The 23,975-nt window shown below is 44.6% G+C and overlaps 1 protein-coding gene across 2 annotated transcripts in view; it reads right to left on the bottom strand.

The window, feature by feature from the left end:
* The window catches only part of LRMDA (leucine rich melanocyte differentiation associated), a 1,012,499-nt gene that overhangs the window by 425,830 nt on the left and 562,694 nt on the right, over positions 1-23,975 (bottom strand). For both annotated transcript variants that reach the window (XR_005987010.1, XM_041750735.1), the window contains exons 3-4: positions 16,976-17,102; positions 5,143-5,282 (exon numbers count right to left, since the gene is read on the bottom strand). Coding sequence is in view for 1 of the 2 variants with exons in the window: in XM_041750735.1 (XP_041606669.1) it covers positions 5,143-5,282; positions 16,976-17,102 (267 nt within the window). In the remaining variant the exon portion in view is untranslated. The remainder of the gene's footprint in view (positions 1-5,142; positions 5,283-16,975; positions 17,103-23,975) is intronic.

Below are 23,975 nucleotides of genomic sequence, written 5' to 3' on the forward strand. Positions count from 1 at the left end.
CTCTTTCCATTTATGGCAACATGGAATGCCCATCCTTCCCATGATCTCTTGCCACCTTACTGCCCCCGGGCGTGGGGGTTGGTGGGGAGACATGGTGCAAGCTACTGATGATCCACTGGGGGCCCCTGAAGTCAGCAACGGGTCACCAAGGAACTGTTCTCAATCATCCACAAAGCCTAACAGGATGGAGTGAGCACGCCAACAAAATATCAAGCTGCTCTGCTTTTCCCTGCATTACCTCAACCCCGTTTGGTAACACTGGTTACCTCATGCTAATCAAGAGCACTCATCAACCGCTAAATGCATCTGACTAATTGTCAAAAGTTAGCAATGGCTGAGATGTAGCTCAGTAAAGAAACCCAAGCTTATTAAAGAGACGAAAGGGGGAGAAGATGAAACAGAGGAGAGGTCTTCACAACAAAAAGCGTGGAGACTGACCGGGTAGAGGAAAGGGTCCAGACTCTGGGTTTATTTAGCTTGTGTGATCTTGGTTCAGGCCACCTTCCTGAGCTTCGGTGTCTCCATCTGCATAATGAGGAGAACGGGCTAGATGACGCCTCAGCCTCTCTTAAGCTTCAGCCTGCTTGAATTCTGTGTGCCTCCAAGTTAATTTCCAATAAACACATCCATAGCCTCCTTTCTTATTACTCCAATTTCCTTATATAACCACCCCCTCACACCTCCAGGTAAAAGAGGACTGTGAGAAAAAGTCAATAAAGACCAAAGAGTAATGAACAAACACTGTGAGTGGAATAACTCCAGATGCTCAGAGAGATGACAATGATCTCACTCTAATGAGCCGAGGTGAGCTCACCTACAGCATTAATGAATGCCTGACAACTGGCAAAGGCCAGCTGATTTTCCTCACAGTTCACCGGCAGCATGTTTGAAGTCTCCGTGCAAACAATACACCCACAGGACAGAGCAAGGCCCTCTACAGAGGGTAACCAGCAATTACTCTGTGGGCTTCTGTCACTTTGATCTCTGGGTCGTGACCTTTGCTTTCTTGTGATCTTCAAAGCCCAGATTGTAGATTAGCTGGAGAATGCTAGCTGGGTTATGTAAGCCACAAGTTTAACAGCTCCTATTCGGCTGGGAAATGGTGGCAGCCCGGGACAGCCAACAGACTGCGGAGGGTCCCTCCCTCCTTCCCTTTGGCTGAGTGCTACAGACACTGGGCAGGCCCCGGGCTGCTCTCTGTGAGGGAACAAAGGAAGGGTGTCACGTTTTAAATAATTTAAAGTTGTGAGAAATACAGAGGGGCCTACTGAGGAAGCAGGAGGAAGGAGAGGCCAAGCAGAGATTGGAGTGGCAGGAGGGAATGAAGGAATGGCAGGAGGGTTTGGTGACAGAGGTAGAGCCAAGAGACCATGAGACCAAATCCTGCAGTTGAGAAGCCAGGCCTAGCTCTTGCGTACTGTTGACTTTCACTCCGTTGTCTTTCCTGCAGGAAGAAGAAAGAAAAGAACTGCAAAGGAAGACGAGAAACAGACCACTCCGCGCACCCAAGTTTCCCATACGTGACTCATTTTTTGGCTGGTGTTGAATTCCACAGGAGGCCTCAGGTGGTTTCCTAGTATGACGGCGGCCTCCCAAGCCAACCAAGCTCTGCCTCACCACTCTCTTCCCTCCCAAATCCTGAAGGCTGCTTGTTATCATGTTCACCTCCATTCAACATTCAGCCCACAATAGTGGCACAGTGTGTACACACAGCAAAGCATGGGCAAGTTCAAGCTGCTATAATAACAGGGCAATGGACATTTCTCAGCCATGAACTGTGATGAATGGCAAAGAAAAAACCCCAGGCGTGGTTCGCTCCTGCCCCAGCAGGACCAGGGCACTGCTCAACAACTTGGTAGTATGTTCATGCTCACATACAGATTTAATGAGCCCGTTTTACGGTGGGGATATGTGCCAAGAAAATCCAACTGTGTGCACAGGGGGTAAGGAAGGAAGGAGAAGGGGTAACCTTGGGGGATGGGAGGAAGGACTCAGCAGAAAGTGAAGCATCTGTGAAGCCATTTCCAATAACTCCATAAATCTAGTCACTTCCCACTTCTGCTCCAGTGGTTGGCCACAACGTGACCTAAAAGTGGGCTGACCTCTCTGAAATCAACACCTCCCGGAGAAATGAAACAGACGTACTTGTTTTGATGTATGGCTGGGTGACATATTATAAATATTACATCACATAACCACAGAGGATGCCAATCAATAAGAAATTTTTTCAGACAGCACTAAATGAGCCATGGGTTCTTGCTTCTGAATACACTCCTTTAAGGCTCCTACTATTGCTTAAATGATTAATAGAAGACATATTGTCAGAAAATGTACTTAAAGTGAAAAACAGTAAACTGTAGAAATATCATTCATTTTTTAAGCAATTTTCTAGTGAAAATGTCACATAAATTTACATAGAGGCCCTACTATTAGGCTCTGGGTAACAGCTAGAAGGAAGGCAGACCTCATGCTTTGTAGGAGGAAGGGGCAGGAAAATATTTTACCAAAAGGCAAAAAAAGAAGGAGGCTGCATTGCCTGGTAGAAACTCAAACACTACAAGAACTCTGGATTCAACAGCCGTATTGTAAAACCCTAAAATTTCTCAGGAGCAAATGAAGCACAAACTCCAAGATGAAGAAAGCAGGGCTGCTTACAGACCAGAGAACAGAACTACATCATATGTACATTTATCTCATCCAAATGTAAGTGTGAGAGTGCTTGTCAACCAGAAATAAAAAATAAAAAAATAAAATGAACAAAAAAATTTAGACTCACTAGAGAATAGGCCTACCATTCCACTCAACCGTCATGTGCTGTGCAGTGAATGTGTGACTGGATGGGCACACATGTAATGTTCCTTCCAGTGTTCCTACTTCCTGTTCCTCTCAGAGCGTGAGCATCTCGCCATTGTTGTGGGTGATTTATGGACTTTCTAGGGTAATTCTGACTAGATGTGATTTCAGCTGTTATGTGGCCCTTAGAATCCAGCTCCTCGTGGCGACTTTGCCATATGTGCATGAACAAACTACCTTCCCAGCCCCCCATCCCTCAAGCCCAACAGAACTGGAGTAATGAGGTCGGGCTGAGTGGGTGCCAGTGCCAGCACACAAGATAAATCACTCCTCTAGAACCCAGCCCTCCCTGAAGGATCAGGACCCAATGTCCACCACTTGGATTGAGTCTGAAGGTAATCCCTTGCTTGTTGACTGTGTTTGTTGACATCAAATGGGTCTGAATCCAAATAGGCAGTGGGCATTTGAGGTACCCAGAGGGCCATACATCTCTCTATAAGCACTCGGCTTCTCAGAAGAAAGAATAATTTTCAAGCTGGCTCCAGAAGGGAGTCTGCTTGAGATTCTCTCTCTCTTTCTGCATGTGCCCTCCTGCTGCGTGTGCTCTCTCTCGGGTAAAATAAACAAATAAATCCTTTTTTAAAAAAGAATTAAACACAGAAATCTAAAGAAAAAAGTCAAATGAAAATTTCCTAAATCATGCTTGGTTTTCTAAAAATGTTGACTAGAAGAACTTTCTTGGACTTGTTAGACCCCTCCAAGACACATCTTATAAATTACTGCAAGAAGATAAAACATGTTTTAAGAGACCCCTTCATATCTGAAATCAGGCTCCTAGAGGCTTCAGAGTTGATAAGAGTGTTAAAGAAGCAAATTAAGTTCTAAGCGATTAAGCAACTTACAAGGTTGATTTAGAAATGTGTAACTCTTCACCTGCTGGATATTAATCATATTTCTCCTAACAGAATTGACATTCAAATCTGCAGGGTCACATCCAAATGAAAATCTTCATAATGAAGAAAGACTTAATATATTTCTTAAAAAGTAGGGTTAGAGTTTTATTCTAAGATGATTTAAAATAGTCTCAGACCCCTTACAAAATTAATCAAGAAACCTAGAAAATGAGGCTAAAGGTACACAATGCTTCCCCATAAGGAAATATAAGCAGATTCCTGCTGTAGCTTTATGTGTCTTTGTGTATATGTTTTTAAAATATACAGTGTTCAATAGCCTTCAGTATCTCCTACAGCTTTGCCTTTATACAATATGAACTCCACTGACTTCATTCCTTCATGGATCACCACAGATTTTTATAGGAGTCCCAAGAGAACAAGTTTCTTTCAAAGCATTATCTTCTTTCCCTAATCCTTCCGAATTTACTATCTAGCGGCCTTACCTGCCTTACATTTCCCTCCTTCTTTCCCCTCCCCTGCCCACACTGATTCAGAGAGGATGTTAATGAGAGCTTGTATCATAATGAAGAAAGAGGCTACACATATGAAAAGATCATCTAAAAACATTTGCAAAACAACAGTCAAGAATGAAGACACACAACTCAAAATAAATGAAGAAAATTATAAAAGGAGTCTAGTAAAACTGGTAAGCTCAAGGAGTCTACCTAAAACAGGTGACTTTGCGTCAGGTATTTCAAAGCACATGGTTTAGTAGTAGAGAGGGGGGGAGGACAAGCATTTCTCCTTAGAGCTCATCAAAGCACGTGGTTGGTGGACAGTGAGGCATAGCTTTATGGAACAAAGTTATGGGCCTTCTGGGAGTTCCTCTTGGGATCCCATATAAGCTCCCTCATTTTCATGGGAAGTGTTCTCTCTCTAAAAGGTGACTCTGAGGCTGACCATGGGAAAATCTTATAACATGGAGCACGGGTAAACAAAATGTAGCCAATGGGTCAAAACTGGCCCTCTCCTTATTTTTGTAAGTAAAGTTTTATTGAAACATAGCCCTGCGTATTCATTTACAAATTGCTTATGGCCACTTCTTCACTACAACAGCAGAGTTGAATCATTGTGATAGAAACCATATGACCAAAAAAAAAAAAAAAGAAACCATATGACCTTCAAAGCCTTTACATATTTATTACCCAGCTATTTACAAAAAAAAGTTTGTTAACCCCTGGCCTAGACCACCTAGCAGATTTTCATGTTTCTTGGTTCCTGTGACCTTGATGGAGCGAGACAATGGTTATAGGTTATCAAAAAGTTAAAGTTTAGTATTATCATGGGAAATCCACTGATGCTTACCAAACATCTATTATGTATCCCATAATGCTATCCCCTTCGAAAGATGCTATTTGTCTTTTTCCCACAGTGTTCAAACCCCTTAAAGACTCACCTGTATCTCTTGTAGTCTTCCTCATCTTTTTCCAAGCTGACCAGCTCGTTGGGACATGCCACGTTACCCAGCAGGCTGAGGTACTCCAAAGCTGGTGTCACTTTTGCCAGGTGATCAAGCAGACACTCCAAGTCAGTGATGTGTCTAAGGTTAAGGATTTGGGCCCCGAGAGACAAAAGGCCTAGCAAGGAACACAGACTCTGTCAGGCACAGTGCAACAGCTGACAAGTCCAGTCTGCTCCCAGGAGATGACATGGGTGAGGACTGAAATCAACTGAGCTGTGAGGTCTCTAGCATGGCTAGTTTTTCACTCCTGCTGGAAACACAGCCCAGCTTTTCTCTGGGCAGATAAGACTAAATCCAAATCACTTGAGAGAGAATAAATGAACGTAAGTGTTGATCGTGCTTTTCATTTCTATATAGCGGTTTCCACGTGGTAAAGTATTTGGCTATTTGTAAACCCATAAAGATATTTTTCTAGTAATGAAAGCAAGAAATTATTTCCAAAGTCCTCAATAAAGGAGTAATTTAAGGGGTAATTTATCATTAAAACATCCAAGAATGAAACAAAATAAAAAAATAATAATAATAATAATAAACATCCAAGAATGGCATAGATACAAGCAGGGACTGGCATCCTCTTACAATCTGAGAGCCTGGGGTAGAGCTAAGCATTGCTCAATAGCCTCACTGGTGGCAATAAAGCACTGAATTAGGGGAAAAGGAGAACAAAGCTAGGAAAAGACAAATGGAGTAAGTTAGGAGACATTTAGTCAAGCCAGGCAGGTCAAAATGTATTTGAGGATGAGAATCTGTTGTGAAACTAACATTCTATGAGGAGAGCATGAAAGAGAAAATACCAAAGAAGGGCATGGTAGGGAGATTATGCCATGATCCACTCCTTCAATGGGATCCACTGTTCCACCAAAACAAATGCTGAGACCACCCCGCCACCAAAGCCAAATAAGTCAAGATTCATAGATTCAGGTAATCACGGGTTTTGGGTAAGGATTTAATGACAACCTAGCTGTCACATCAATACACGTGGACTCCTGGCTTGAGCTACATGCAAAAGAACTGAGGCCTAAACAAGGTGATGACTAGACAGGCCATGAAAAGAGGTCATGACTACCAGAAACTTATGGAAGAGAGATGTCAGCCAATATCAGCAGATGGAATGGGGTGTTTGCTGGGGAGTAACAGCACAAATAGGGGCTAAGCCTGTAAGGGTGAATGCAGCATCTAAGAGTCAAAGACTCAGGGTACAGTATCCAAGAGTGAGGTCCACTTGGCCTAGGAGAGGAAGGTAGAACCAAAGAAAAGGGATGCCCTTACTCTGTCAGGATGTGATCTCACCATGGGGTATTATCTCCATTTCCTCAGATTTCATTTCAACTTATCAGTAGAACCCTAAATCCAAACCACATCAGAATCCATTCCCTAAGATATCTGCTGAGGGGTGGGGGGTCACCACAAAGTAGCTTGTTCCATCCCTGACAACCCTAAGAAAGAAAGAGCTTTTCCCCTGGGACTGAAACTTCCTCAAATTTTTTCCCACCAACCCAATTTAACAGCATAGGGTCTCAAAGAACAAGGCATTCTTCTCTTCCACATGAGGACCCTTCAGATTGGTGAACCTCCCATATCTTCCTTAAATCTTATATTCTCCAAACTAAGTTCTGTCGAGCATTTTTTATACACAGGTTCTGCAAACATCCTATGCAAGACTAAGTGCTATACTCCGGGAGTGAGACAGAGACAAGAAGAGGGACAGCACAAGCCAAATAGAAAAACACTAGTGCAGGAGGAGCAGAGCAGCTCCTCTACCAAGGGCTTCAATTTGCCAGCATCATCCTCATTTCCTCAACAAGACAGGACAATGGACATAAGATCCTTCAGATCTTAAACAAATAATGTCTGGGAATAACCACAATGGACCACTGAGTTTGCTCCAACCCTCTACCCCTCACATTCCAAGGAGCAGTAGGACTTATGCCTGTCAGGCTGTCCTGAAGCCTCAGGCCCAGGCCCTCGTGCCAGAGACACAGCCAGACAAACTGATCACTCTCACTGGCACAGTATTTCTTCATGGGACTGAGAGAGAGTAGGCTGCAAAAATGGTGCTGATATACTGACCTGGTGTTTCAAATTATTTATGTCGACAATGCCCCTAGAGAACCTAGGGGAAGCCCTTTCCACTGTGGATGAAGAGGTCCAACCAAATCCTACTGCTCTTGTAGGGACGAACCTCTTAAACCTTGTTTATTTTTCATCTACTGTATGCAGGTGGGAATGGGAAGGAATGGAACTCAACACTGGCAAGACGTTTAAGTTGAAGAAACATTGGGCAACTGAACTGGACTGAAATTCCCATTATTTCTCAACATCAGGTGAGCAGTGATGAGCAGAGTCACATGGTATTGTCCAGAGAAGCAGGCTTCAGATGTATACTTACCACAGAGCTAATAAGGCTTGGGTGTGAGGGCTCCTTGCTTACACAGGTCCCTAGCAGGGGGTAACAGAGTCACCTCGTCATATATTTCTGTAAAATTTGCAAAAGTAGGTGATTGAAACTGCCCTCAGCTAAGATCACGGTCTCTCTCCACTGAAGTGTGTGTAGTGCATAATTTATATAACTATATAATAAAGTCATAAAAGCATTTGCAGAAAAAAACAGGTAAAATATTTTTATATAGGCATGTCCAGCACAAAACAATTGTTACTTTTAAAAATATTTTTATATCGGTGTCGTCAACTTGAAAGTCTTTAATTTGCTTTGATATATTTTTATTCCAAATAAACATTCAAGCCTAATTTTGCATTCATAATTATGTAGTCTTTGCCTTTAAGAGAGTATCACCAAATTATGTAAGTTTCACACACAACAAAATCTGGGTCTGCCCCTGAGCAGGAGGTTGTAGAGACATGGACTCACTCAAATGTCTTGGTCATGGAAATTTCTTGGGCAAAGGGTCTACAGGCTTTAAGAAGCTTCAGTCATCCTTTGCCAATGAACCCAAGGAATGGAGCCTGCTTCATTTAGGGTATTTTGTGTGTCAAAATCTAGCCCCCTTTTCAGCCCTTTCAGAGACCTGCTAAATGATCGTGTGGGCTAAGTCAGGTGGTCTCCCCCAAACCCACACTAGCCAGGAACCGCTAGTACTCTGTGGGTGCTCTGGACCAGAACTTCATCATTATGTTGATATCATCACTAGAGGATAAAAGACGAGAAAGAGTTTTAATTGGTTTCTTGGTCTCCTGGGTCAGCAAGGACAAACACAGCCCTGTCTTGCCTGGTTGGGAGCTCTGAGATAGAATTTGTCACATTCTTTTTTTGTCAAGTTGCATAGAAAATTAACCAGAGGCAATCAGCAGAGGGAACTTGGTGTCCCTGACTAATGAAGACCAGGGCAGTAGAGATACTTACAGGGATTCTCCTAAGCATGACATTTCCTCCCTCCCACCCCCATTTTTAAAATATGAAGCTATCTGGCACAGTTTCAACTCTCTTCAGCTGGATTCTAGCACACACCTGGCTTCCCTCATCAAGTCTTCTCTAGAGTACTTGACATTTATATTTTTTTCAGTGTTGTCTACAGAAAGTTGACATTGCAGAGTCCAGCTGTCGTAGGTACACTTGCCAAGGGAGACTTTTTGCAGCAGGCTCAAGATCAAAGCAACATCTTGCCTTGGAAGTTTGGAGCATGAAGGAGGAGCAGAGTCTTCTGGTGTCGTGTACAGTTGCACAGGTCTGAAGCTGTTTCCCAGGTGAAAATGGGCATGAACCCTCCCTCTGTGCTCAGGTCCAGGTCACGGGGGAGTGCCTATTACACCTGGGAGGGTTTCAACAAGTGCTGATCCTAATATAGGATTTCTGAATCCTAACTACACATTCTGCACAATATATTCTCATTCTGACTCATATACACATCTGAAATATTATATCCAAGTGATAATTTAAGAAATGGGGGGGGTGTCAAAGTCACACAGTCAAGTGGAAGAGTGCAGATTCAAACCTAGGTTCTAAAGAAATTGCATTTCATGATTCCTAATACAAAAAAGAATTTAAAATACTGAAAAATGAGGAGTCCTATAGGCTTTCATGGGAGACCATAGGTATTGTCATCCAGTTGTATTCTGTACCTCAGTTACTTCCAATTTGGGTTTATTCATTTAAAGCACTGAGACTTCCACCATCAGTAAAAGATACCAAGAAGTTGTAAAGACTTTGTTAATGAAGCTATGTCCCATAGATACATTATGCCATTTAAATCTGTCAATAATCCTCTGAAATGTCTATTGCTTGTTTTATAGATGGAGAAAACGGAGGCCTCAGACAAGGCACAGAGAATTTCCTGAACAAAAGAGTAAATTGCTGTGGGGCATCTAGTCTGGCCTTCTGGCTCAGCTCACCGGTCTCCTCACCACAACCCATGTACAACATGTCACACTGTCTGTTCTTCCTGTTGGTCCTATAATGCACACTGTCTCTTCATACGTTTGCTGAAGCAAACAGGGAGACAGAAAAGGAAGGAATTAAGTGTGATGTAAAATGAAGTCAGCTTCTCAGCCTTCCCCCACCCATCCCAAAAGGGAGAATGGGGGAGAATCATTTCATTGTGTAAAGTATCTATACTTTCTGCATATCTTGGTTGTTTTGTTATTGGGGGTTGGGTATTCACACATGATATGGCTGAGACCATTACCAAGTACCTAACCCTATGGGAGAAGAGTCAAGGATAGTGTGTGTATGGCATGGGCATCAGTGTATAAGAGAGAGAGGATATGAGTATTGGGGGAGATAAGGTCAACTCCAAGGCCAGTGACTACCAGGCCAGTCTAAATGAACCAAAGGAAGAAGAGTAAGATAAGCTATGAACCAAGAGATGAAGAGGTAATATGGGAAGTCTAGACTCTAAAGTATACCAGGACGAGACACCAACACGGAGAGCTGAACAGAAGTGGAACAAAGGGCCAACAGAACAAAGATGGGAGGTCAGGTAGGAGATATGCAGCCTGCAAGTGAGGCATTGGTAGACAGAAACATTTTTGCCAGATGCTGGGTTTGGGCTCTGAAATCCCTTTCACGAGCTCCATCTACAGCTGGGAACAGGACTGGCATAGGAGGGGCAGGGGCAGACATAGGCAGATGACTCCTTCTGCGTCTTAGTTCTTCTCATGCAGTGATTTTTCCCTCCCTTAGGTTTCAGGATCTGGGCTTAGGAATCAACAGCCTGGGTTCTAGACTGAGCCCTACCACTGATCATCTATGTCATTTCCAAAATTCATACTCTCTTAGTTTTTTCATAAAAAATGGTACTCAACTCACGGGATGATATGAAAGTAACATTAACTTATAAAAGTCAAAGAAACACTCTAAATCTATACTCTGGTCTTGGTCATAATGTGGCCCAAGTAAGATCAAGTATGCTTATGCAATTCTCTAGGATAATAATAGCAATAATAGTGACCCTTATGTAGAACTTAGAATGAGCCTCACAACAACCACCTATGGGGAAGGTACCATTATTGTTAGAATTTTGCAGAGGAAAGCAAAGCATCTAGATGCTAAGTAACTAACTAGTCCAGGGACATGCAGCCAGTGGCAGAGCCGGGATACAAGCCCAGGAAGTCTGTCCACAGAGCCTGTTGTTGATCACTATATGACAGTCCCTCTTTCCAAAGGATAAAAGCAGCCTATAATCCATGTTCACAGAGTCCAATAACAGAGCATTGGACAGACATACCTCATTGAGAGTAAAACCAAATGGAAAACTCTACATATGCAAAAACAAAAAAAATTAAAACCAAAACAAACTTTGCAGAAGAACTTCAGGTAGAACTCCATTTAACAGTAAGCTTTCTAATATATTTAAAATACGATTCCATTTCTAGAAAGAACTCATACTTATCTTTGTAGAAGGTCAACAGTTACTTGATTCTAGGTCTCTCTTTACTACAAATATGCCATAAGTTCTTAAGGAGATAAGACATCAAGGCCCGTGTGTAGGATTGTTATAGGAAGGAGGTATGCCTCTTTGTATACACACCTGTATAGTCCCCTATCACACTGGCTCTACATCTGGTATGTGACTTGCTTTGGCCACAGGGAAGCAACAACCCAAGATGCAAATAGGGCTTGAAAAGTACTTGTATATTCGGGCTTTGCTCTTGGAACACCTGCCCCACGTGGAGAGTCCTGTGCTAGCCTAGTGGAGGCATACTGTTCAGCCAACAACCAGGACCAACCTCCAGACATATGAGTGAGGCCATTTCAGAGCATCCAGTGCCAGCCAGGTCTCCAGATAACTGTGGCTGCCCAAGGACCCAAAGCGAGATCCACAGAAGAACCGTCCAGTTGAGCCCTGCCCAAATAGCTGACATACAGAATTATAAACAAATAACATATTTGTTGTTGTAAGCCACTAACTGTTTAGGTAGGTTATTACACAGCATAGCTCACAGAGTCCAAATCCAAGGCATTTCATGGAGCAGCAATAGTAATTTGGAACAAAGTAACTATTAAAAGAGTCTGCAGTATTTTCAAAAGACAACAGAAGAGTCAGTTGGCAAAAAAGGTGGAGTCAGAAGTATTAGGTTACGAGAATACCATATGGTGTTACTCTTGCTTTTACCTGGCTTTCATTCTATGACTTCTGGGTCAAGTATGTGGGGAAAGCAAGCCAATCTTCATGATCACATCAAAAGACCAGAGGAGACAGATGTCATGCTGCATCCTGAAAGAGCCAACTAGTATCTTTTAAATCTACTGGTAATAAAGTACTTCCCATCAGCATAGCAATATACCTGGCCAGCTTTACAGCTACACATTGCCTTTGGCGTCAGTTCCTCCCACACCATCACCATTTCTCTCTCAGCATTATTGCTACATATTGAAGAAGCTGAGGAATGAAAAGGGAAAAAGACCCAACCAATGACAAAGAAAATCTCTCAGCACTGTAGAGCCAAAAGGCCTGCTAATCTCTTGTGATAGCAACACTGAGAACACAACCATCCTCTAGCCCAATTTATTCCTTTAAGAATTAGAAACATATATCCAATGGAATATTACTCTACCATCAAAAAGTATGAGATCTTGCCATTTGGAACAACATGGATGGAGCTAGAGAGTATTATAATAAGTGCAATGAGTCATTCAGAGAAAGACACATGCCATTTGATTTCACTCATATGGAGAATTTAAGAAACAGAATAAATGAACATGGGTGTGTGGGGGGAGGGGAAGCAAACCAAGAAACACACTCTTAACTATAGAGAACAAATAGATGGTTACTGGAGGGGAGGTGGGCAGGGGGATGGTTGAAATAGGTGAGGGGGATTAAGGAGTACACCTGCATGAGCATCAGGTGTTGTGTGTAAATGATGAATCACTAAATTGTACACCTGAAACTAATATTGCACTGTATGTTAACTAGCTGGAATTTAAATAAAAACTTGAAGGGTAAAAAGGGGAAGGGAATGAGAAACTTCCTGCACAGCAAAGGAAACCATCTATAAAATGAAAAGGCAACCTACTGAATGGGAAGAAATAACTGCAAATCATATATCTGACAAAGAATGTCTAAAATATATCAAGAACTGGGGCACCTGGGTGGCTCAGTGAAGTCAGCTGACTTTTGGTTTCGGCTCAGGTTGTGAGATAGAGCCCCACATCAGGCTCCTTGGTCAGTGGGGAGTCTGCTTGAGGATTCTCTCTCTGCCCTCTGCCCCTTCCCCTGCTTGCTCACTCTCTCTCTCTCTCTCAAGAAAAATAATAATAAAAATAAAATATATGAAAGACTCACATAAATCAATAGCAAAACACAATCTGATTTAAAAATGGACAAAAGATCTGAATAGACATTTTTCCAAAGAGGACATACAGGTAAGCCAATAGACACATGAAAAGATGCTCAACATTACTAATCATGAGGGAAATACAAATCAAACCCATGAGATATCAACTCACCCATGTTAGAAAGACTTTTTTAAAAAAGCTTATTTTAGAGAGAGTGAGTGCCTTTATGGTGAGGAGGGGCAGAGGGAGAGAGAATCTCAAGCAGACTCTCCACTGACCACAGAGCCCAACACGGGGCTCAATCTCATGGGCTGAGCTGAAATCAAGAGTTGGTCACTTAACGGACTGAGCCATTCAGATGCCCCAAAATAGCTTTTATCAAAAAGACCAGAGGTGCACCTGGGTGGTTCAGTAGGTTAAGCATCTGCCTTCGCCTCTGGTAATGATCTCAGGGTCCTGGGATAGAGCCCCATCTCAGGCTCCCGGCTCAGGCAGCAGTTGCTTCTCCCTCTCCCGTCTGCCTCTCTCCCACACTTGTGCTCTCTCTCTCACTCATTCTCTCTCTCAAATAAATAAACTCTTTAAGAAAAAAAATAAAGACCAGAAATAACAAGTGTTATGTGGAGAATCAGGAACCCTTGTGCACTGTGGCTGGGAACGTAAATTGATGCAGCCACTACAGAAAACAATAAGAGGGTTCCTAAAAATATTAAAAATAGAAATACATCATGATTCAGCAATTTCATTTCTGGGTATTTATCCAAAGAAAATGAACACTAACTCAAAAAGATATTTGAGGGTGCATGGGTGGTTCAGTCCGTTAAGTGTCCCTGATTTTGGCTCAGGTCATGATGTCAGGGTTGTGAGATCCTGCCCTGCTGCAAGCTCCATGCTGGGCATAAAGCTTTCTTAATATTCTTGGTCTCCCCTTTTCCTTCTGCCCCTCCCCATGTGTATGCTCTCTCTCAAAAATAAATAATAAACATTTGGGGCATGTGGGTGGCTCAGCAGTTGGGCATCTGCCTTTGGCTCAGGGTGTGATCCCAGATCCTGGGTCCTGGGATGGAGACCCACATCCCTTCTCCTGGAGAAGGAGCCTGCTTCTCCCTCTGCCTGGTCTCTGCCTCTCTCTCTGTGTCACGCAGGAATGAATGAATGGAATCTTTAAAAATAAATAAATACAAAAATTTTTAAAAATTTAAAAAGACTTCTACATTCTTATGTCTATTAGAGCATTATTTATAGTAGTCAAGGATATGAAAACAACCTAAGTGTCCATCAGTAGTTGAATGAAAAAATTATGACATATATTTTTATATAATTATAATATGATAATATATAATTTAGCCATAAAAAGGATAAAATTTTGTCATTTGCCACAACATAGGTGAATCTTGAGGGCATTATGCTAAATGACATAAGTCAGAGAAAAACAAATACCATATGATCTCTCTTACATGGGGAATCTTAAAAAAAAAAAAATCCAGAGGGAATTCCTGTGCATTTTTGGCATATTCTGTGCCAGTTATGAAAATGAGCCCTCTAAAATGGGAGACAAGAATGCTCAGTAAATTCACATGAAGCATGAATCTCACTTATTAGTCTAACCTAATGAGAGTAATCAGGTATTATATCAATCAGCAATATTTACTCAATGTCTCCTCAAATGTCAGCGGTAACAGGAAAGCAATACTATAAGCTACCTATTTTGGACACGTAGATATCCAACAGATACTTTTCATTGATTGATTATTATACAATACAAATAGGAAGCTGATTACAAAAAAAATCACCCACCAGTTCATCTGCAAACTGGGATTATGTGAAATGAGGTTCTTTCACAGTTGGTGTGCTCTTCTTTTAATTGCTTTTGTCAGGCTTGTGCTGAAATGAGCTTACATTTCTTAGTATGCATCAATTAATGCAATGGAGAACTGGCCAGGAAGTGTGCTGAGGGGAGAAGAGGAATTGAATTTGGGAATAGCATTTGTACAGCACTTGTCAGACAAAGTCCTTGCATGTTGATGTATGGGCTATTTGGGAAGTCCTTCTCATGATACTGTTCCTTCTTTTGCCAACTTGACAACATCCAAGGGCAGAGGCAGCTGGGTTTTCACCCATGCAGAAAACTGTTTGGTTCACATTGTCATGGCACTTTGATTCCAACATTCAAATAAGGCTTTCATACGTTCTTTTTTTTTTTTAAGCAGTTCTCCTAACAGGCAAATGAAAGCCGTGACATCACACATACACACAAAATGAGAAACAGAGGCTTTCAGAGGCTACCTGTCCACAGCCACATAGCTAAACATGATTATGCTGACTCATAAACCCAAGTCCAAAGGTGTGGGGCAAAGGACATAACCACTGGGGCCTCAAAGAGGAGCCCTCTCATCCAATTCTATTCTAATAATCCTTTTGTTCTTGATTGACTTGAGGATATCACCCAATTGATCACCTAAGACAGTCAAGGGACCCATTAGACACACAGACTGTAATGATTTTTCAAACAATGACTAGGGAAGTTAGTTGACCAAAGGATAGGAGAAGAAAAAAATCCATCAATATTGCATTATGATAAAGACCAGATATTTACTTGTGGGCTCTCTCCTTCTACCTCCATCAAAGTGCCAACTTATAATGCCAGCAGTAGCATATTTTATCTAATAAAGAAAATACTGAATTATGACTTGAAGTATAAACTGAGGCTAAGAAATGATTTGGCCTATCATTCTTAAAGCAGACATATACATACATGGTAAATGTAACAGATATACCTGGTTTTATTTCACCCTCTAGGGCAAATGCCCTGATCCCTTTACTTCTAGCTTATCATGTGAACATGAACGAGTAATTAAACTACTCTAGGTCTGAAATGTTTCACTCATAAAACACAGTGACTGGACTTCAAGTCTGAAGCAGCCCGGGAGAATGGAAAGAATTTTGGATACGGCCACGGTCAGACTAAATCTGAGACCCAGCATTTTGGTCAATGTCTGGCTGTGGATCTAAACTTCACCTCTTTCCTCATTTAGGTAAATGGAGATCCTCTCCCAGGGTTTGCCAAAAAAAAAAAAAAAAAACAAAAAAAAAAAAAACCTCCTAAAATTAGCCAGTGCAGTGCCTGACCCACAGGAGTGCTCAATAAAGAAGAGCTGATGATAGTCACTCATTCATTCATCCCACAAACATTCACCGAAGCTCTGCTCCTGAAGGAGACAGGAGTCAACAAAATAGGCAACACTCCCCGCCTCACAGCTGGCGCTGTGGCAGCTCGGGAAGCCCTAACTGTACTACGGAATTAGGTGCCTTATGCTGCGGAAAGCTCCCAAGTCCATTCTCAGCCTGTCTATGCAATTCAGACCAGGTCACGCCCCTGGGGCCTCATCCCAGGCTGCCCAGGTCCTCACCCACTTCAGGAGAAGACATGCAACTGAGCAAGACCTCTGTCGTCGCTCCAGGACAGTACACAGCGCAGAAGGCAGAGCTATGCCTGGGCCTCACCCATACCTCCCCTCTTTGCCCCTTCCCCCTTCCTTGGCCTGACCTGTTCCCCAGCCTGCACCAGAGCCTTCCAGAAACCTCTGTGATGGCCAAGTTTGCTGAGAGGCACCACCCCCTACTTCCCACCAGAGGTCGCCCTCCCACACGAGCCCAAGCAAACAGAGCCTGGCTCTGCCTTCTCGACAGCAGTGACATTATTTTCTTTCTCTATTTTTATCTATTAAAAAGATTTCTTCACAGCCATAACTTAGATCTCTACACTAAAATGGAGCAACAGGAAGATATAATGGTGCATTTCATTTATGAATGACCTATAATAAATTACTCTGAAGTGTCCCGAGTGCCAGAAGACAGAACGCTTTGTCTGCCCATGGACTGCATTTCACATACTTTAATTTAGCTGACACATAAAACTCATTTGACATTTTGCAGGTATTTGTGGGGGGCGGGGGGTGGGGGGAGGCTTGTGCGGGCCCCGGGCCCAGGCGGGGCAGGGCGGAGAGCAGAGGCAGCGGGCAGGGCCAAGGATATCTGGTTCTTGTTCAGGGTTAAGGTATGGAGCCTGGGTAACCCTGGCAACACGAGGTCGTTCCCCAGCAGATTGTTGTCCAGGATGAGTTCCTCCAGGCTCCCGAACGCGCTCAGTCCTTCCAGTGACCTGCAATGACAAAGGCAACAGGAAAAATGATCCTGCACTAAATCAGGGAGGCCATTATGAGCCGAAATAAATATTTTAACCTTCCCTTTCAGGACTGGGAATAGTTTGGGCTTGGTGCCTGTCAGCAAAGTGAATGACAAGAATTAGTGGCGGGAGCCCGGTGGGGGCGGCGGGGGAAGGGGCCGCTGGCACTCCCCGCATCCTTCACGCGTTGCCAACATGAAGGATGAGGGTCACTTAGTGAGTAGCCAGGATCCAAAACAAAGGGCTTCAGATACGGCCTGCAGGATAAATTTGTCAATGTCTTGTGCCTTCAGGCACCCAGCCTCGGCTGACCCTAACCTCCATTCCCAAGATAAATAACTCTGTCACAGTTCACCTTCATTCCCTGGACACAAATTTAAGTTGTCATCCATCATTCCTGCCCAGAAATATCATACCCCTCTTACAATAATAAATATAACTTCAAGTATCATTTCTTAGCGGTTCTCCTCTGCACAGTCCAGGAAAAGGCGAGGCAGCCTTCCTTTCTCCCCCTTTGCTGCCGTTGACTTCTCCCCCCCCCCCCACACACACACTCTGCTTTTTTCTTTTCTTTTCTTTTCTTTTTTTTTTTTCTTTGCTAATCACTTAATTTGCCTCTGCCCAGTGTCCCTGCGGCTGCCCCCAAAGGCCAGGCATCTGCAGGAGCACATGATCATTCCAGTCGGGAGAGGGCTGCTTCTTTCTCTTTCCTGATTTCTTTTTCTTTTCTGTTTTTGTTTTGGTGGAGGGGAGGGGGCGTGGCTTCAGGAAGGAGTGTGGGGGGGGGGATTTTCTGTTTCAAGGTTTCCTGGCATGAAGTTAGGGTTTTAATTTATGGAAAGTGGATTTCTCACTTTATTTTTGAAAGAAGCGTGGAATGCAGCAATGTAGATGTCAAGGCAGTAAATAATCAAGCATCTGAAAGAATTAAGTACCCGGCTCAGGGAAGAAGAAGAAGAAGAAGAAGAAAAAAAAAGTACCAGGAAGGGGAAAATAGCCTTGTTTTTACACTTAGCTGAAGTTAACTCTTAAGGTTATGGTCTCGGGAGTGTTGGGATGGGGGCTAGAAGCGGTGAGGGGCCGTTGTGTGCATGTGCTGCCCCCCCAGCCCCCCCAGCCCGGCTCACAGACGTTAATTAAAGAAAGCCGCCCAGTGGAGGGACTTACACAGACACACACACTCCCAGCGCCTTCACCTGCCAGCCCCCAGAGCCCTGCTGAGCTTGCACGGGCTGACAGCTGAGCTACGACGTCGACCAGAGGGCGGACTCGCATGGGATCTCCTGGCTACTCTATAAAATGTGTCGAATCAGGGAGATGTTGTCTACACTACTTATTCATTTACTGATGGCATGTACGTTACCGACCCGCCTGCTCGTGTGTGCAGGGCCTGCATGTCTGATGTGACTGTGAACTTGAGCACCAAGGCCTTCTCCGGACAGCTGCACGCACGGCCCTTGTGGGACCCTCTGCCAAGCAGACCCCAAAACAGGGAGGCGATACCTGCGAGGTGTACTGTGCACTACGAGTCATTAAAGCCCTAGGCTCCCACGGCATGTCCTATTCCGGCCCGAGCCGCCCCGACCCAGAGCCCAGCACCCAGACCACCCCTACCCCTCAGGCCAGCACCACCGCAGGCAGGCGAACACCACAGTTTGGCCGAGGGGTCAGTGGGGTCATTGTGTTTCATTTCTTCCTCCTCTCTCTTCTTCCTCATGGTTCAGGGAAGCACAACACAAGTTACACACTGGGAAGCGGGACTCGGGGGACTTGGTCTCAGCTCTGCCATTTACCTGGAGTGTGAATTTGGTCATGTCAATAACCCGTGTGACCCCCCTTGCTCTGTGCTGCTTCCAGCTCACGGGATCCTAGGGAATACAGACAAAAGAAGCCTAACGTGTCACTAGCAAATGCTGGTTCCTTTCTTTTCCTTCCTCCTTGCATTCATTGATTTTTCTGGTAGCTGTGACCTTAGAGGGTGTGTTGGGGGTCTGGGGTGGGGGGTGGTATGTGTTCTGGATGTAGGGGGTGGACAGATGAGCAAATATGCCAAGGTGTACAAGTCTGACTTCTGCAGGGAAACCTCGACCTTTCCTGAAGTCCCTTCCTCCGTGGAGGTTAATGAGTGATGATCCCAAAGTCCTTTTCAGGATGAGGCCCTCTTTGCCACAAGGGGAGTGGAGGCCACCTCCCTTCAGGGCACCTTATGGATGGCTAATAAGCCCTTTGTGCACAAACATCAGCTGGGCTCCAGTCAAAGGCAGCATCCAAATGCGCATTGTTCCCGAGTTATGTTATGCAAATATAATACTCTTATCATGAGAATCAGCAAATGGTTGGCAACTGGCAAGCAAAAGAAAGCTCCCTTCCAGGAGTGTCCCGGTGGAGGGGGCTAGGCAAAAGACAAAATGACACAGCATGAAGAGGGACAAAGCGGAGACCACCAGAGGGAGTGCCCACAGAGCCTCCTTTCTCTGGGGCAGCCTCTGGGGTAGAGCTCAATTCCCTGGTGAGACAGAAGAGTAGGGGAAGTTGGGGCTCAAATACCCCGTCCACCCTCCCACCCCCGTCACCTGTCTGGTTTTAAGATTCTTTTTGCCATGTAATGTTATTAGCTGCTCAGTTAAAAGGGAATCGTGTTATGTGGGGGGTTGCTAATTAATAAATCCCTGTCTTCATGTCATCAGTGCCGTGTGCACTTGGTGATTTAATCAGCTAAATTCAGAGCTGAGGGACTGGGGACAGGAGACCGAGAACGTACTGAAGGGTAAAACTGGAGAAGACAGCATTTCTGGGGCTTGGCTGGCGCGTGGAGGCCAAGGAACCCACACCTGGGGGATGCTTTCTTTTTTGCTTTTTAAAAACTTGACTTCTGTTGTTATTGCAGCTGCTGTTTTCGTGGAAGGAGAAGGGGAAAGAAATTCTGGGCGTCCACCTTCGCGTCCACAGCCCTCTATGCAAGAGGCCTGCCCGAAGAGGCGGGTAAATAAAATGACAAGGCAACCAAGGCCCTAAGAGCCACACGGGTCTATGCTGTTTAATGGGACGGCTACAAGGAAAAGGTGACGGGACTGCCATCTCTCGGCTCTCACCTGGCGTGCGGACAGCAAAATGCACCCCAGACCCAAGAGCCCGGGTGCAGGGGCGCCTGTCATGCCAGGCGAGGCCTCCCCAGGCCGGTTTGCAGTCTGCGGGTGTTTGAGGGGTGCGCTGGGAAGGCGAGGCGCTCAGGTCTGCCGGGGTCAGGGGCTGGAGGTTCGCCTCCGCACGGGGAGCTGGGGACAGGCCTGCCGGGCCCAGGAGAGAGACGCCCAGGGCAGGGGGGGGACACCAGGCCCGGTGTGCGGCCTGGCCTACCTGCGGCAGGTGCTTTGCTCCGGAAACCCAATCAGCCCCTCGGAAGCGCGCGGCAGGCTGCCTGCCTCCTGCTTTCCCAGCAGGAGAGTTGCGGTGACCTCACCCACAGGTGCCATCTCAGTTACCTGCTGGCAGGGTGCTGGCTGGGCTCCCCCAGGAGCCGCTGAGGCCGCTGGGAGCGTCCCAGTGCCTTTTCCAAAGTCATATCAAAATGACAAAACATCACAACGCATTCAGCTCTAGCGGATTCAAACAGAGAGAACTTTTAAGTTTCCACTGTAATTAACCCTATCCTCGTTAAGATAATTATGATCAAGCTTCCTGTCACAGTTAATATCCCGGCATCATTGCCCGTGGCTCACACTCTGCCCTCATTAGCTTATAAAAACAGCGGCACTAACCAGGCAGCCACAGCCCTTTCCCAGTTAGGCCAGTGGTTGTGGGCTGCTAAGGACAGGCCTTGGGCGGGGCAGCAGGCCCCACAAAGGGGTGGCTGCTCGGACCCCAATCTCTTCTGCTCCTGGGTGGCCTCACGCTCAGCGGCCTTCACTCTATCCCCAAAAGATAGCCACATGTCAGAGTGGGGAAGGAGAAGAGCCAGGACCAATGCACGGCTGGTAGCTTTGGGACAGAGGAGCTACTAATCCATAGCAACCCCTTCCTGTCCCTTACCCTGCAAAAGATCTGGCCAGAAAAACTACCAGAGGACACCTCCTGAACCCTCCATTCAAGAACTGCCAACCCTATTTCTGAGGTATAAGCTGTGGTAAAGGCTGGATCCCTCTTTCCTCAGTGCTCAGCCTATACGGAGGACGATGCTCCTGCCTTGCACAACACAGGCAAGGAATGGGGCCACGGTTAACCACAGACCCCAAGGAAGAAACGTCTCTCTCTGTGGAACCATAGCTGGCCTCACACCCAGAACCAGAAGTCGGGATGTTCTCAAACCAAAGAAGAAAATCAGATCTGAACTAAGATCTTCACCTACCCCCTCTATCTATCCAGATATCCAGGTGCATATTTTTAACTGATAAAATGGGAGAGGCTATGGAAATTCTAGAGGACCTAGCCTGTCTGTCTGATGTTCACCACCCTGGCTAGTCCTGTCGGCCTGCAAGGGTTGGCCGGTGTCTGCTCTCGAACGGTCTTTTGGGATGACGTCCATCTGCCCGGCCCCCTAACAAAAAGGGATCTCAATGTAACCCTCCATAAATACCTGGGAAGTTGTCAAATGCACAGTGAGGGCTCAATAGCCCTTTGTCAACTGACTACTGCTCAGCCCAGAGCCTATGAGCTGCTCAGAGAAAAGCTGACAGGGAAATCTCAAGGGCGGGGCAAAGAGCAGGCCTCAGGGCAGCTGGCCAGAGGCTAGGAGGGCAATCCCTACATTCCCATTCCTTCAGAGGCCAGGATGCCTCCCTCTATTTACCCTGGGGCCAGTGTCTACGTACAGGCAGAGGGGGCAATCAGTGAGTCTGAATCTATACACCAGAGCTTCTTTACCACTTGGAAATCATCGTGGCTCTGAGTACCCTGAATGCTCCTCCTGTTACCTGCCCTCCCCCCTTTGAATCCCCAGACCTTTCCATAATCCAGCAACTAAGTGGTTAATGCCCCACACAGCTTGGCGCCTCTCAGGACCCTGCTTCCAGCCAGGATCTTCCTGATTGATCATTGTAGTTGTTAAATAATTTAAATATCACCCTTGAGAGCAGGAACAGTAACTTGTACCTCTCGAATGAGCCCCACTGTGCCAAGTGTGGAGCCTGGCACATGGCGGGTCCTTGGGAAATGTCTGCAAACTGACAGCAGAGGCCATGACCAAAGCTACAAGGACAGGACAGGCAACACAGAGTTGGTATGGTATGGGGTTGAGGAAGAAAAAAGAATGGGACAACTGCGATAGGACTGTTCATGTCCCAGAAAATGGCCCAGTGGCAGCACTTTTAGAAAGGCCATTAATCCCACTACGTGAGAGATAGTCTTTCTTTCTGTCATAAAATTCTTTTTATATCCCATGTAAATGGTTATATATATATATATATATATATATATATATATATATAGTACATTACTAGAGATCATATATTACATATACCATATAGTATCTCCTACAGCTTATTCCTAGAGATAGTACTATATGTTCAGATGGGCCTATAGATTTTCTACATATTTGTCTGTCATACAGGTCACATAGCCAAGGATAGGTAGATGTTCAGTAATTAAATCGATTAGTCTGTATGATAAGTATATTAATAGGCGATGAAAGTATCTAGGAAACTGATGAATACAGACATGCTCATGGCTGTGTAGGACCGTGAATACTGACACCATATGACAGTATATCTTATGGGATTTGTCAAAGTCACCCCAAAACTGTATTAAGCTCCCTATGAGGATGAATGATCTCTGAGTTACACAAAAGAATAATTCAACACTGGCATAAGACACCGGAAGCCAAGACCAGTCAAAAACCTAAGGTAGGGATCCCTGGGTGGCGCAGTGGTTTGGCGCCTGCCTTTGGCCCAGGGCGCGATCCTGGAGACCCGGGATCGAATCCCACGTCGGGCTCCCGGTGCATGGAGCCTGCTTCTCCCTCTGCCTGTGTCTCTGCCTCTCTCTCTATCTCTCTGTGACTATCATAAATAAATAAAAATTAAAAAAAAAAAAAAAAAAACCTAAGGTAGTTGGCTAGGTGTTTGTTAACTCTAAGTGCGATCAAGTCGGAAGCCGTCACACACTATACCTTAATAATACTAAGAAAACTGCTATAGGGACACGTGGTTCAGAGGTTGAGCATCTACCTTCGGCTCAGGGCGTGATCCTGGGGTCCTGGGATCGAGTCCTGCATCAGGCTACCTGCAGGGAGCCTGCTTCTCCATCTGCCTGTGTCTCTGCCTCTCTCTCTCATGAATAAATAAATAAAATCTTTAAACATAAATAAAATTTTTAGGGATCTCTGGGTGGCTCAGTGGTTCAGCGCCTGCCTTTGACCCAGGGCGTGATCCTAGAGTCCCCAGATCGAGTCCTGCATCGGGCTCCCGGTATGGAGCCTGCTTCTCCCTCTGCCTGTGTTTCTGCCTCTCTCTCTCTCTCTCTATCATGAATATAAAAAAAAAAAAAAAAAAAAATCTTAAAAAAATAAATTTTTTAAAAATTAAAAAATTAAAAAGTAATATCCCATAGTCTCTGTATCTGCTTTCTAACTTCACAGTTAAGACTTCTTTTTTCATAGCCTTTATATTTTATTTATTATCTATTTGTTAATTCTAATAAGCTAGTTCAAATCCTTTATAATATGTAACAGGATATATATATATATTTACTCAATTTTATGTATGTATATAATTTTAATGTACCATTGAGTATCAAACAGGCAGTTTCTGTACATTAAGGACAAGTTCTGTGAGACTGTTAATGTGGACAACTGACTAGGAACAACGATATATACTGTGTCCAGGTTTCAAAAAGACTTTGAAATGATTCTAAAAA

Source organism: Vulpes lagopus, chromosome 3 (genome assembly GCF_018345385.1).
Source record: "Vulpes lagopus strain Blue_001 chromosome 3, ASM1834538v1, whole genome shotgun sequence".
Taxonomy (NCBI): Eukaryota; Metazoa; Chordata; class Mammalia; order Carnivora; family Canidae; genus Vulpes; species Vulpes lagopus.